General features: G+C 37.5%; 1 protein-coding gene across 1 annotated transcript in view; it reads left to right on the top strand.

Annotated features, from left to right (window-relative positions):
- Nucleotides 1–8,186, top strand: part of LOC103272822 (uncharacterized protein KIAA0825-like) — a 234,398-nt gene extending 226,212 nt beyond the window's left edge. Inside the window, exon 5 of the mRNA XM_021718695.1 lies at nt 7,023–8,186. Coding sequence (XP_021574370.1) covers nt 7,023–7,140 — 118 coding nt within the window. The 3' untranslated portion in view covers nt 7,141–8,186. The remainder of the gene's footprint in view (nt 1–7,022) is intronic.
- The last annotated feature ends 5,531 nt before the right edge of the window (nt 8,187–13,717 follow it).

Below are 13,717 nucleotides of genomic sequence, written 5' to 3'. Positions count from 1 at the left end.
GTCTGGGCGACAGAGTGAGACTCCAACTCAAAAAAAAAAAAAAAAAAAAAAAAAATTTAGAGAGCTTCTCACAAAAATGAAGTTTAAAGATACAGAATTGCAACTTGAGACAGAGATGAATTACAGTTAGTTATGGGGGGGAGGTGTGGGGCTTTCTCAGGGAGAAGAGAAGATGGTCTAAGGTTGATCCTGAGAAAAGTCTACATGTACAGAACAGCAGAAATGAGAGAGCAGAGATGTTATTTTCCCCTCTGATCAGAACCTTCCTCGGAAGCCAGTCTGCACTGTGCAGTATAGAGGCGAGAACAACAGAAAAAATTATATTTTTTAGAAGAATAAAATCTAATAATCGTTTCCACTCTTCAGCTACCAACTGGTAGAATAATTTGAAATCATTGATTTGGCCAGATGGTTAATGCTGTTTAACAGCACAATTAACTAATATATAATTTTAAAATACCTTATAAATATAAAGCGCTACATAAATGTTTAATAATAACATTAAACAAGAGGTTTATTTCAAGTTACATTTTTCTATTTGAATATTTTATTGGTGTTTCAGGAGAAATGCCAATACTATGATCAAATGCTGTCATTATAGTCTGTATTTGAAAAATACAGCAAAGTAATGATAGGGAAACAAAAACCACCCTGGCCACGCTAGGCTGAACAGAGCAGACTTGCAGGAAACATCTTCCTCCTGGAAGACAGGAGGGAATGACAACACAGTGGCAAATATGTTTAACTGAGCACCGAGTGAAAACATTGTAACACTTAGCCACTTCATTGTACCTGCATATTTATAGGGAAGAATTTGTCAGAAAAAATAATGTGTGAGAGACAGAGCAGGAGGAAGAGCATCAAGGTAGGAGCTCTAAGGAAACCACTTGATACAAGTGGAATCTCATAAAATAAGGGCAACATTTTATGAAGCTCTTGAAATTTATCGCTCAGCTACTCTTTACAACAATGCATTAGGATGTATCCTGCTAGCATCTCCTTTTTGCATATGAGAAAACTGATGCACAGAGAGGTTAAGAAAATTTTTCAGTAGCACACAGCTAGTAAGAAGGAGATACAGGATTCAAGCATAGACAATATGGCTCCAATGTCTTCTGGGAGGATCTTGATACCCTGAGAAAATGAGACAGGTGCCGCCCTCCTCCTTCTTCATGCCTCAGAACAAAGATGTGATGGCTGAAGCTGCAACCACCATCTTAGGACCATGAGATAAAGGACATGAGAAACACAGAGTTATCAGCCCTGTTGTTAAGCTTCTTAACCCATGCCAGAAGTCACCCACTTCTGAATTCATGTTATTTGAGAAAAATAACCTTCTATTTGTTTAACCCACCACAATTAAGATTCCTCATATTTGCAGCCTTAACCTATGTACCAAATAATGATAATAATCACTATTATTCATTGGTTGCTTGCTACAAATCAATCATTTTATGTCTTAAGTGTGCTTAGTCATGTCATCTTTACTGCAACTCTGTGAAGCAGGCACTATTATTACTATTTCCATTTTACAGATAAGGAAACTGAGTCACAGTTTTTTCTCGTTTGCCCAAGGCCACACAGTTTATAAGGGATTTAAATCCTGCCCCCTGACTACCAAACCCCCACTCTTCAGCATATAGTATTCTAGGCAGTGAAGCACTAAACATTTCAACTGAAATCAAGAATTAGATAGAGATTCTTGGTATCCCCACTACTATTCAATATTATTTGGAGATTCTAAAACAAATGTTTCTCAGCATGGATAGAAACTTGCTGTCATTTTGGTAAGACAATTGTGTGGAATTGTTGCATATTAAAGATGTTGCCATCTCTGTTGCCTGGGTCCTAGTAGATGCACTCTCTAGACAGTGAATCTCAGCCAAAAATGGCCTCCACATTTCTCCACAGGGTTGGCAAACTCTCTCTGTCAAAGTCCAAATAGTTAATATCTTAGACTTTGCAGGACATACAGTATCAGTTTATCTCAATTGCAACTACTAACCTCTGACCTCGTTGAGTGAAATCAGTCATAGATAATACACAAACAAATGAAGAGCCCATGTTCCAGTGTGTCCCTATTTATAGATGAGAACTCCAGGGCACATAGAAGTTAAGAAACTTGTCTGAGGGAATTAAACTTGTAAGTGGTAAATTTTGATTCAACCCCAAAGGACCTATGCTCCTATTCAGAACAGTATTGATTTCACCTATTTTAAATGTTTTTCTCCTAATAGAAGGTTTAGTAAACATCTATCTCAGAGAACTTCTCATACTCCACACTCTGGTCCCCCTCATCCATCTGGTATTGTTGCTCCTCCCTACAGAACTTGCTTATGTGACAGCCTGAACATACCACTACCAGGAGTACACCATATGCTTAACCATACATGCCCAAGAGTGACACTCAAGAGTGACTCTTCTGGTTGGCTGTGACACACAGCTATCCATGAAACACTCCTCCAAATATTATATTCTATAAAACTGATCACTAGAACAATTACTCACTGATCTGTGATTGTTTTTATTTTGCACACCTCAAGTTCTGTTGTAGGTACCATATATCAAAAGTTGCTGAACAGAAACAGACATTTCTTAGGCCATGGTCTGGTACATGGAAAAGCTCTATAATGTAAGTTAATATTGACAGAACACACGAAGTAGTAGGCAGATACCTCTGATTCCGGTATGAATACATGTGTAAATCCAGGAAGATGCACCAAGGCTAAGAACAAACAAATTGATCAGAGTGGTGTTATGGAGCAAAGATACTGTTAGAATATCTTTTACCAAAATGCCAAGGTTTCAGTTGAGATACTTTTGCTTACTGCCCAGAAAATCAGTTGCTTAGACAGCAAGTATTGACAGGGAAGAAGGCTTTTTATTAGGTGATATCATCTGAGGAGAACGAAGATTTAGCCTCAGATTTATCTCCCAGCCAACTGAAACTAGTGGTTTTTATAGTGGAGGAGGAAATGTAAGACAGCAATTTGGGTGTGGTAAGAAAGCAAACATGTTGAGTGAGGGATCTGATATCTCATTGTCTGGATGCTGTGGTCTGGTGAATTTCAGTCACTTGCCTAAAGGTTGGTCTCCTGAGGAAGGGACTTAGATAAGGCAAATGTACTTTTCAAATTTTAAGACCAGGAAAGACATTTTCTATATTTATTAAAGAAAAACATAAATAACAGTTCTGTGAGGAAGTTGGACTGGTTTCAATCTCAGCCCAGGTTTTAGAGTCCCTGTTGTGTTTGGATAGGAAAAGGGACACATAGTTAAGGATAGGTTAAGCCCCAACATCTAATCACCTAGAAGCCATAGAGATAAAGCCCATTCCAGAAGACAGCTAATAGTACAGTACAGATCAGCGTGGTCTCATGAGATTTGCTGCTCATTAGGGTCAAAGATACAGCATAGTCATTGCCACCAGCTGTAGTAGGAACCAGGTTGTAATTCTTTACCATGGTAGGCAGATGTGGAATTGAGCAATGGTGCGAAAGGGCAGGCTACCAAAAATAGGAAAAACAAAACAATAATCACCTCATAATGTTTTTCAGGGAGGACTAGAATACACTGATGATATAGTTGGGATGGTTGTTCCCTCCAGATCTCTTGTTGAAATGTGAGAGCCAATTGTTGGAGGTGGGGCCTAGTGGGAGGTTATCAGATCATAGGGGTGGAACCCTCGTGAATGGTTGGGGGTGTTCTCCTGATCATAAATGAATTCTTGCTCTATCAGTTCACGAAATAACTGATTGTTTAAAAGAGGCTGGCACCACTTTCTCTCTCTGTTACTCTTGTTCCTGCCATGTGACACGTTGGTTCCTCTTGCGTTTCACCATGATTATAAGCTTCCTCACCAGAAACCAAGAAGATGCCAGCACTATGCAGAACTGTGAGCCAAATAGACTTGTTTCTTTATAAATTACCCAGTGTCAGGTATGTCTTTGTAGCAACACATTACAGACTAAAACAACTCATTTCAACATTTTCTGGTTTCTGTCGGGATGTGTTTCCACCACCATATGAAATATGAGCTATAAACTAGGGGTAAAGATTTTGAGCAGATTGTTCATTCAATTGTGTTTAACAAATTGGTAAATTATTTTATCTTCCAATAGTTTGTTGAAAGAATTGACTTGTTTTCGCAGTGTATTAAAATAAACAAAAACCCCAAAACTAAAGCCATGTTGGAATTAGAAATGAACTTCTCCTAAGAACTTATAGATATGAAGTATAGCAATGTTTGTGATAAACACACATTTTAAATCTCTAATGGTTTTATTCAATAAGAGGAAAATTATTAGGAAAAATGTAGTTCTAATATCATTTTTTCATTCGTCTTTGTCACCATTTCTTATCCTCTTATGAAATGATTTCTTCTTAATAAGCACAAAGCAAATATAATAAGGTTGTCGTAGGTAAATAACTTTGCCTAATGTCATTAATTACTAACAGCTCAATTATACTGTGAAGTGCCTATAATTGTCATGAAGCTTCAAAAATCCCTATCATGGATTCTATTATGTATACAATTCATTTAAATTACATTAATTATACAGATTTTTAATGAAGCACCGAGACTGTACTTTTAATTTTCACACATAGAGACAATGATCAAAATATTTATGTGCATATTCCATATTTTATTATGTTGACATTCAGAAAATAATTCACTTACTTGGATAATATTAGCACCTTTACATGGGAGGAAAAAATGGTAAGCCTAATTTCTTATGTTTGGATTTCTTTTAAGCTTGTATGATCCTTAGATAGTTCTTTTATTTATTTTCTAGCACAATTTGGGCAATATTTTTTCAGAAAGTGAAATATTTATTTTCTAACAGCAATGTATGATAGCTGTAAAATGGTTTTAAAACCATAGTTGTTACTGCATTTACAAGCCTAATTCTTTGAACTCCAGAACCTAATTCTCTGAGTTCAAATCTAAAGATACTCAGGCAAGTGACTTTAATATTCGGTGCCTCGGTTTACTAATCTGTAGAATGGGAATAACAACATTTTGTATTGAGAATTTGAAGACTATTATGTCAAGTGTTTAAAATTGTGTTTAACCCATAGTTAGTGCTATATAGTTATTTGCTATTATTTATTTTCCTGCTCAGAGGAACTCAGTTTAACATGAATCTTCATGACACCCAAGTCTACCCATATAATATGAGTAATGGGAGCTTTTTATCATTAAAATTCCATGAAAGCAGTGTAAGAAAACCTTGCAGGCTAAATTGTAAATCCCAAAATGATGGTTTTAGGGGTATATTCCCTTAGGATATGGCTTTGAACAGTGTGGCAGTGAAAATTCTATTTATTCTTCAAGTTGTTATTAAAACCTGTTAGATCAATGACCTAACTTCAAACATATAGAGAAACTAAGGCAGCCAGAAATAGTAATTTTTAGATCCAGACAATGTTGAGGCTAGGAGGTGAGGAGAGTCATAGGCAGAGGGTAAAGCAGAAATACAAGTTAAAACCAAGTGTCATAGATCAGAACATCCTCTCCCTTCACTCCATACTTTCCCTCCTCCTCCTCCTCCTCTCTTACGACAATTTGAACCCCAGCAACCCAATATGGAACCCTGTGTGAGAACAGGCATCCCAATACAAGGTCTTTATGGAAAATGTTGTGTCTGTGCTTTCTTTTCATCCCTCCAACAAAACCAGAAAACTCCACCCTGAACCCATGCCTTCTTCCTCAAGCGTGCCAGGCTATTTGTTAACCAGGAGTTCTGATCATAATACGGTAGGTGGTTTCTAGAGGACATTCAGTTGCTTGTTTGTGGTTCAGAGTCCTATCCCGCTGAAGCCTTTAGAGAAGAGGGTCTTTTTGGAGGTATTTTGGTTTTAAAATCCTTTTGTGACAGCATATCATGGTGGATGGCTTAGGGAGTGGTGGAAATAAGAGTGAGGAAAGGAAAAAGAAACTGTTGGAGTGCTGGGCTCAGTCTACCCTGGCCAGTCCTGAGGAGGTGACACATATGAGAGAGGGAGCACTAAGCATGCTTGGGTTATTGTGATAATACTTATTTGCAAGATTATGTACATATGTATATAGTTCTAGATTCTAACATTCTGTTCTGTATCTTCTAATCACTCAGAATTAGAGAGTCTTTAATCCTTTTTTTTTTAGTAAATGTTCTTTGGAAGCTTGCTAACTATTTGCCACTTTTCTTGGGTGATTTAACTTGATTGCTTCAAATCTGATCTTGTTTCCAAGAATAGACTGACCTGCCCTTAAGGTTTATCCAATTTAGCTTGATGTTCTTTCTGCTAAGATCTTCCTGGCAAACCTCCCTGCAACTTAAAGCTACTGATATGTTCAGCAGTGAGGGAAAAATACTATGAAAAATATTTGCTTAGTAGTTACTAATTCTAGATTTTATTTATATGTGTGTGTATTTTCATAGGTCATATACATGTTTTAAATCTAGGAAATACAGAAACTGCATTTAAAACAAAATACTTTAAAAAACGTTATCCTTGGGACCCAACACTGTGGCTCACACCTGTAATCCCAGCACTTTGGGAGGCCAAGGCAGACCAACCTAGGTAACAAAGCAAGACTCCCTCTCTAAGAAAAATTTAAAAATTGGCTGGGCTTTGTGGCGTATGCCTGTAGTCCCAGCTACTCAGTACTCAGGAGGCTGAAGCAGAGGATGACTTGAGCCCAGAAGTTGGAGGCTGCAGTGAGCTGTGATCGTACCACTGCACTCCATCCTGGCTGACAGAGCAAGACCCTTTCCCTAAATAAAATAAAATAAAATAAAATAACCTTATCCTGGAGTGGAGCTGCTTTGACTCTCTTCTCCTATCCCACTCTCCTGGCTCATGCTGCAGATGCAGTGCCAATGAATTGTGTTGCCTGAGAGGCAGACAGTGAAGAATAAACAAGAAGAAACAGATACCTCAAGAAACCAATGATGACATATTCAAGCCGTGAATAACTGGGTGTTGACCTGTAATGTGAAAGTTACAAAAATGCTAAGATGTGATTTTTCTTTTAGGTGGGAAATGAGAAAGGATGAAACACTAGAAGAGGAAGAAAAAGCAATGCTGGAACATTTAAAACGAATTTGCACCACAGAGAACTCTTCTGCCTCAGATAACACAGAGGAAGAGTAATCTGCAGAAAACAACTCCAGCTTTATTTTAGGAAACAATCACATGTAATGGAGTAAGAATTTTACTATAGTCAGAATGAAGCTCAGATGTGCTGTGAAGCATGAAACCAATGACTGGGTAATCTCCGTGCTGAAAAGGAATACAGCACATAAAGAATAAGGTGCTGCATATTTTTTATTTAAAAAATATTTTCAAATGCTTTTATTTCTCCAATCTTTCTCTGTATATGATATAACTGCTGCCATCTCGTGTTCCCTTTGAATTATTTTTTTTCTCCTTTCAGTCTTGAAGTATCTATGACAACAAGCAAAAAAAAAAGTTGGAAATATTTTTTCTAAGAATATTTTAATGCAACATTTGGATGTTGAGTAGAGGCACATAGCCCCCCGAGGGTCATCTGAAAATTTCAATTTAATTTAATAGCTGTAGCCCAAGTCCCTGTCTTAATTGCCTTTAATGCCCACCACTGTACCAGTCTTCCTTCCCATATAAACTCTTCCTCATCAATTTATCTTAATCACAACCAAGGCATTCTCCTGATCTATAACTTTAGTCATGTCTCTGCTTGCTTGTAGTGGTTTTCTATCCTCCTCCTAAATCATATTCAAACTTCTGCTCATATGCATTCAGGTCCTATACCAAATGACTCCATATCCAGACAATCGCATGCCATCCTCTTGGTTCAGGCCGCATGTTTACTATTTTTCCCAACCAAAAACCACCTTTCTCTCATAATTTTGCTCAGAACTCATTCCAGTAATCTCTCCTTTAAAGCTCCTTATCTATAATGTCTGTTACTTCTTTTATTTCCATTACATTGACACACACAATAAGGAAACAAGACATGTTCCAGCACTCTCTCTGCCAAAGACAATAATAGATATTTATTATATCCTTCCAATTAGTGCCCGATATTAGATTATAAAGACCTTGAAGGCCTTACAATATAATATGAAGTCTCCCTTTGTAATTCCCCATGTACCAACCACAGTGTTATTCATTGAGTGGGCAGTTAATGAGCAGAGCTGAATACGTGGCTGCCATTGAAAGAAGACAACAAAGACAATTAGACTGTCAAACAGTCCAAGGACATCTGGTGGAAGCCTTGCATCATGGGCTATTTTAGACCATATGACATCAAACATCATGTTTTCTGATGTTCTCAGATATATAATAAATTGTCCATACTCCTACATTCTGTGATGATTATAAAATATGTGTAGACTATATGATTTCCAGGGGAAAGTACTCATGCATTTTTCAAACAGTAAAAGCTTGGGGTGCAGAGGAGGCCACCTTAGGAAATCGCTTATATTTTTTCCTTAAATAAAAACACAGATGACCATGTAGACAGCTGCTTGCCAAATAAAACATTTGAGTTTTTAGAAATGTACTTCAGTTGGCCAGTATAATCGTGAACCAAATGTTTTAAGATTTTGTTGAAATAATTTATATTCTATTATGCAGATCATTTTTTTAATGTAAGAAAAATTTATGAGCGCTGGACATCCCATCTAATATCAGCTATAAATAGTTACTAAACAGCTATAAACAGTTACTATAACAATCAACATAAAGCAACAGTTGACTTTATTCCTTCAGCTAAGTGGTGGCGTATGTACTAAATCTGCATAACTGATTTATTCGACTAGATACTAAGATGGAAAGTCAAAATAAATTGACCTAATAAACCAAATACAACAATCTAATGGAGTTATAGAATTTCACATTTGGGTGAAGGGTCATCTTTTAAAGTTATTTTTTATTGAGTCTGTGTATTTCTATACTAATCCTGGGAAGTAATTTAGGTCCTTCCAGAAAAATATTTTCTGTGACTGCCTTTTTAAAGAAAAGAAGTATAGTAAGGGAGAATGGAATGAGTTTAGAAGAAGAGAAAGGTAGTAGAGAAAGAAAACTTACAGTTGAATTCTCTTATATTTGTTTGGTGAAATTACTATAGCCATAATGGAAAATGTTTATAATTGAGAATGTGAAATGATAAGTCATTGATTATTCAGATCATTTTGATTTTATACTTAATATGATTTTTAAAGTGTGAAAAGACATGGTATTTCAAAACAGTTGTTTCTCACATTTATTTTGCATTTGTATAAGTTAACAGGAATGAAACTTAACAGTTTATATCTCCCCATATGCCTATTACAAAAATATTATCTTCCTATAAAATGTTATCTTCCTTCTGTGTTCTATTTAACTGTATTTTCTGTAATTATATATAATAAAAAAATATATTTTATTATTGGCTTAGCAGTTTCTATGTGAAAACAGTATGAATTAATTTTTTAAATAAATTACAAATAATATTATATATTTCAGATATCCAATATTTTTGTCATCTCTACCAAACACTATTATAGAACTGTCAGCCAATGGATGGAAAAAAGAAACCACTTGTTTTGTCAAACTACATATACTTACTCATAACATCCTATCACCCCAGTTCATATATTCCCGGGCCAAAGAGAGCTTCAAGTAGTTTGTAAATAGCATTTCTAACTATAAAAAAAATCTTTTAAATTTTTAAATAAGTTTCTTTGTAGTTGAAATATTTCATTGTAAAAAAAAAAAAAGTCTATATTCAACCTTAAAAAGGATGGAAATTCTGTCATGTGCTACATGAATGAACCTTAGGGACATTGTATTGAGCCAGTCACTTAAAAGACTAATATAGTATGATTCCAGTTACATGAATGGAACAGTGATTGTTTAATGGGTATAGAGTTTTAGATTTGTAAGATGACAAAGTTCTGGAGATCTCTTCACAACAAAGAGAATACACTTAACTAAACTGTTACTTAAACATAGTTAAGAAGACTGCTGAGGGAGTTCCTTCAAGATGGCTGACTAGACACATTTGGTATGCACCTCTTCCACAAAGAAGAACCAGCATAGCAAGTAGATAACCATTCAAACAAATTATCTGAGAACACTGGAATTCAGCAGAGAAGTGACAGAAAACATCTAAAGCAAGGAAGGAAGGGTAAGTGAGGCAGCCTGCTCAGCCAGGATTGGCTAGAAACCAAGAGGGACTCCCCAGTGTGGTAAAAGGGTAAGTGAGAGACCCCAGCAATACACATTTTCACTATGGCCTCCTGCCAACTTAGCCCATGGGAGAGCCCTTTGACCCATGTGGGTCCTGAAACCAACATAATGAGCTGCTTGGAGACTGAGCAAGGGCTTCAGTCCAGAAAGGGAGCTCTCCCTAAGTCCTAAGCAGTTAAAGTGTGATGCCATGTTAAGACCATGACCCTCTACCAGACGACATCCTGCTCTGGCACCCAGCAGCACTGGATCTCCATATCTCTGGGACCATGGAAATTTCTCACCTACAACCACTGCTGCACAGCTGAGGCAGCAACAACACCACACCTCCTAACCAAGGGGAAGTAGTGACAAAAGACTACCCGCATGCAGCCACTGTTATTGCCAGCTGCTGTCTCTGCCCAGGCCAAAGCAGAAGTGGCCAGCAGTGACCCTGCCCCTCCCATGAAAGGGACTACTTTAGCAAATGCTAACCTGCCTATGGCTGCTGTTCCCAGCAGCATCCACCACTGGGGCTGAAGAGCAAGCCACCAGCAGTAACCCTCCCATCACCCCTTGCAGCAGAGGGGCAACCTCACAATTTTATGTACCCTAAAGACAAACTCCACTGCCTGTGGCTGTTGTTTCTGCAGCCTGCTGACACCAGAGCCAGTGTGCAACTGAGGACCCCACCCTTAGCTGCTTGCCTATGGCTGCTAATACTGAAACCAACCCTGCCATTCCCAGTAGCAGCACAACCACTGCTGCTCCTGCCTGAGCATTCAGCCATCAGGCTGAGGATCACCACATGCTTACCTACCACAACCAGAGCTTGGATACACCACCAGGGGACCTAAGAACAAGGCTGCTTGATCTAGCTTTGCCCTGCACCCCAGTAAACAAGCATCCCAGGTCTGGAGATCACCCAGCCCAGTCCACCCCACCACCATTGACACCTGAGCACTTCCCCCCAGGGGCCTTAGGTTGGGCCCACCCAACCTGCCACAATCATCACAGCTGGCAACCACCCACAAATACCACTAGTAAGGGAGGGGACTGGCCACACAACCTGTTGCTATCACCACCAACATCAGTGAAGACCACTCAGGACCCAGAAACATGTCCTGCCATAGCTACTGCCATCACCCATGTTATAGCTACTATCCAGAATCACAAGAACCTGCCCACTCACCCAGCCCACTTCTGTCATTCCCGGCAATCAAGAAGGTCATTTGGAAGTTCAAGAATCAACCTGTCTAGAAACAATAATGATGTCAGCATACACCACCTTGAGGTCCAAGGGAAGGGACATGCAGCCCACTGCTGCCAACATTAGTCTCAAAGATTAGCCCACCTGACCTACCATCCCGTGGTAAACTCCACCACAGCTTCTACTAACGAATGCTCCCAAAGCCACTGAGGAAATCACAGATACCACTAACCCTATTTATATCTGAAGAAATCATACAGCGGTTACATTACTGTAAATATCCAGAATCAAAGCCAAAGAGCCTACATAACCAACACCACATCTTCAGGAAAAAGTCTTCTACTAAGAAAGCAAATTCAAAAAATTGGAAGAAGTGACTATTACACTTGAAGTGCAGACATCTGTGTAAAAACACGAGAAACATGAAAAAGTAAGGAAATATGATATCTCCAAATGAACCTAATAACTCTCTAGCAAAAGATTCCAGTAAAAAGGAATTTATAAAATCTCAGAAAAATAATTCAAAATATTGATTTTAAAGAAACTTAGTAAAATACAATAGAATACTGAAAAACATTACAAAGAAATCAGAAAAACATTCAGGCTATGATGAGAAGTTCAACAAAGAAATAAATATTTTAAAAGAATTAAATGGAGATTCTTGAACTGAAGAATTCATTGAATGAAATACAAAATATATGTAAAAGCTTAAACGATAAACTAGAGAAAACAAGAATTTCAGAACTTAAAGACAGGTGTTTTGAACTAAGTAAGACAAAAATAAAAATAAGAGAACTAAAAAGAATGAGCAAAGCCTACGTGACAGGTAAGACACCAAAAAGTGACCAAATGTTTAAATATCTTGTGCTCCACAGGGCAAGGAGAAAATGAAAGAATTAGAAAACCTATTTAATGACATATTAATTAAAAGAAAAATTCCAGGAATCCCATAGATCCCCTAATAATTGAAATTCAAAAAGGTCTTCTTTACAGTACATCATAGCCAAAATGTCAAAAGTCAGAGAAATGATTCTATAACAACAAGAGAAAAGTGTCTAATCACTTATAAGGGAAACCCTATCAGACGAACAGTGGATTTCTAAGCAGAAACCTTACAGAACAAGAGAGAATTAGATGATACTTTCAAAGTGCTGAAAGAAAAATATTCCAGTCAAGGATACTATACTCAGCAAAATTAACCTTCATAAATGAAGGAGAAATAAAGTATTTTGCAGACAAGCAAATACTGAGGGAATTCATCACTACACTGGCCCCAAAAGAAATTCTTAGGGGAGTCTAACCCAGAAATAAAACAATGATACCTATTAACATGAAAATACACAAAATATAAAATCCATTGACAGAGTAAGCACACAAACAAAAAAAGAGAAAGGACTCAAATGATACCAATATAGAAAACTATCAAACCACAATTATAAACAATAAGTGAGGGAAAAAAGGAATAATGGATGCACAAAACAACCAGGAATCTATTAATATAATTATAGGAGCAAGCTGCCTCATATCAATAATAACCTTGAATGTAAATGGACTAAACTATCCACTTAAAAGATGTAGACTGGCTGAATAGAGTTTTGCAAAAACATGAGCTAACTATATTCTGCCTATAGGAAACTCATCTAGCCTATAAAGACACATATGGAATTAAAGGGATGAAAAAAGATATCCTATGCAATTGGAAACCAACAGTTAGCAGAAGTAGCATACTTATATTAGATAAAACAGACTTTAAGTCAACAACAATGAAAAGGACAAAGAAGGTCATTATATAATAACAAGGCAATTAATTAAGCATGAAACTACGATTCTAAATATATATATACCCAACACTAGAACACCCAGATATATAAAGTAAATATTATTAGAGCTAGATTGAAATACAATAACAGTAGGGCATTCAACACCTCACTCACAGCATTATACAGATCAACTAGACCAGGGGTCCCCAACCCCTGGTCTGTGGCCTGTTAGGAACTGGGCTGCACAGAAGAGATCAGGGGTAGGTGAGCAAGCAAGACTTCATCTGTATTTACAGCTGCTCTCCACCACTTGCATTACCACCTGAGCTTTGCCTCCTGTCAGAACAGCACTGAAAAGCCTGATTTCTGACATCTTGTCTTTGTGAAGCAGGGTTTTCTGCAGTGACAGCAACCAAAACAAGATTATGGAGTAGACTTGACATAAGCAACACACTTTAGGTGTCACTGTCTCCCATAACCCCCAGATGAGACCATCTAGTTGCAGGAAAACAAACTCAGGACTCCCCCTGATTCTGCATTATAGTGAGTTATATTGTTATTTCCT

This window comes from Carlito syrichta, unplaced genomic scaffold (assembly GCF_000164805.1).
Source record: "Carlito syrichta isolate Samal-C Ts95f unplaced genomic scaffold, Tarsius_syrichta-2.0.1 Scaffold313310, whole genome shotgun sequence".
NCBI lineage: Eukaryota > Metazoa > Chordata > Mammalia > Primates > Tarsiidae > Carlito > Carlito syrichta.
This window is presented reverse-complemented; position numbering and strand designations above follow the sequence as displayed.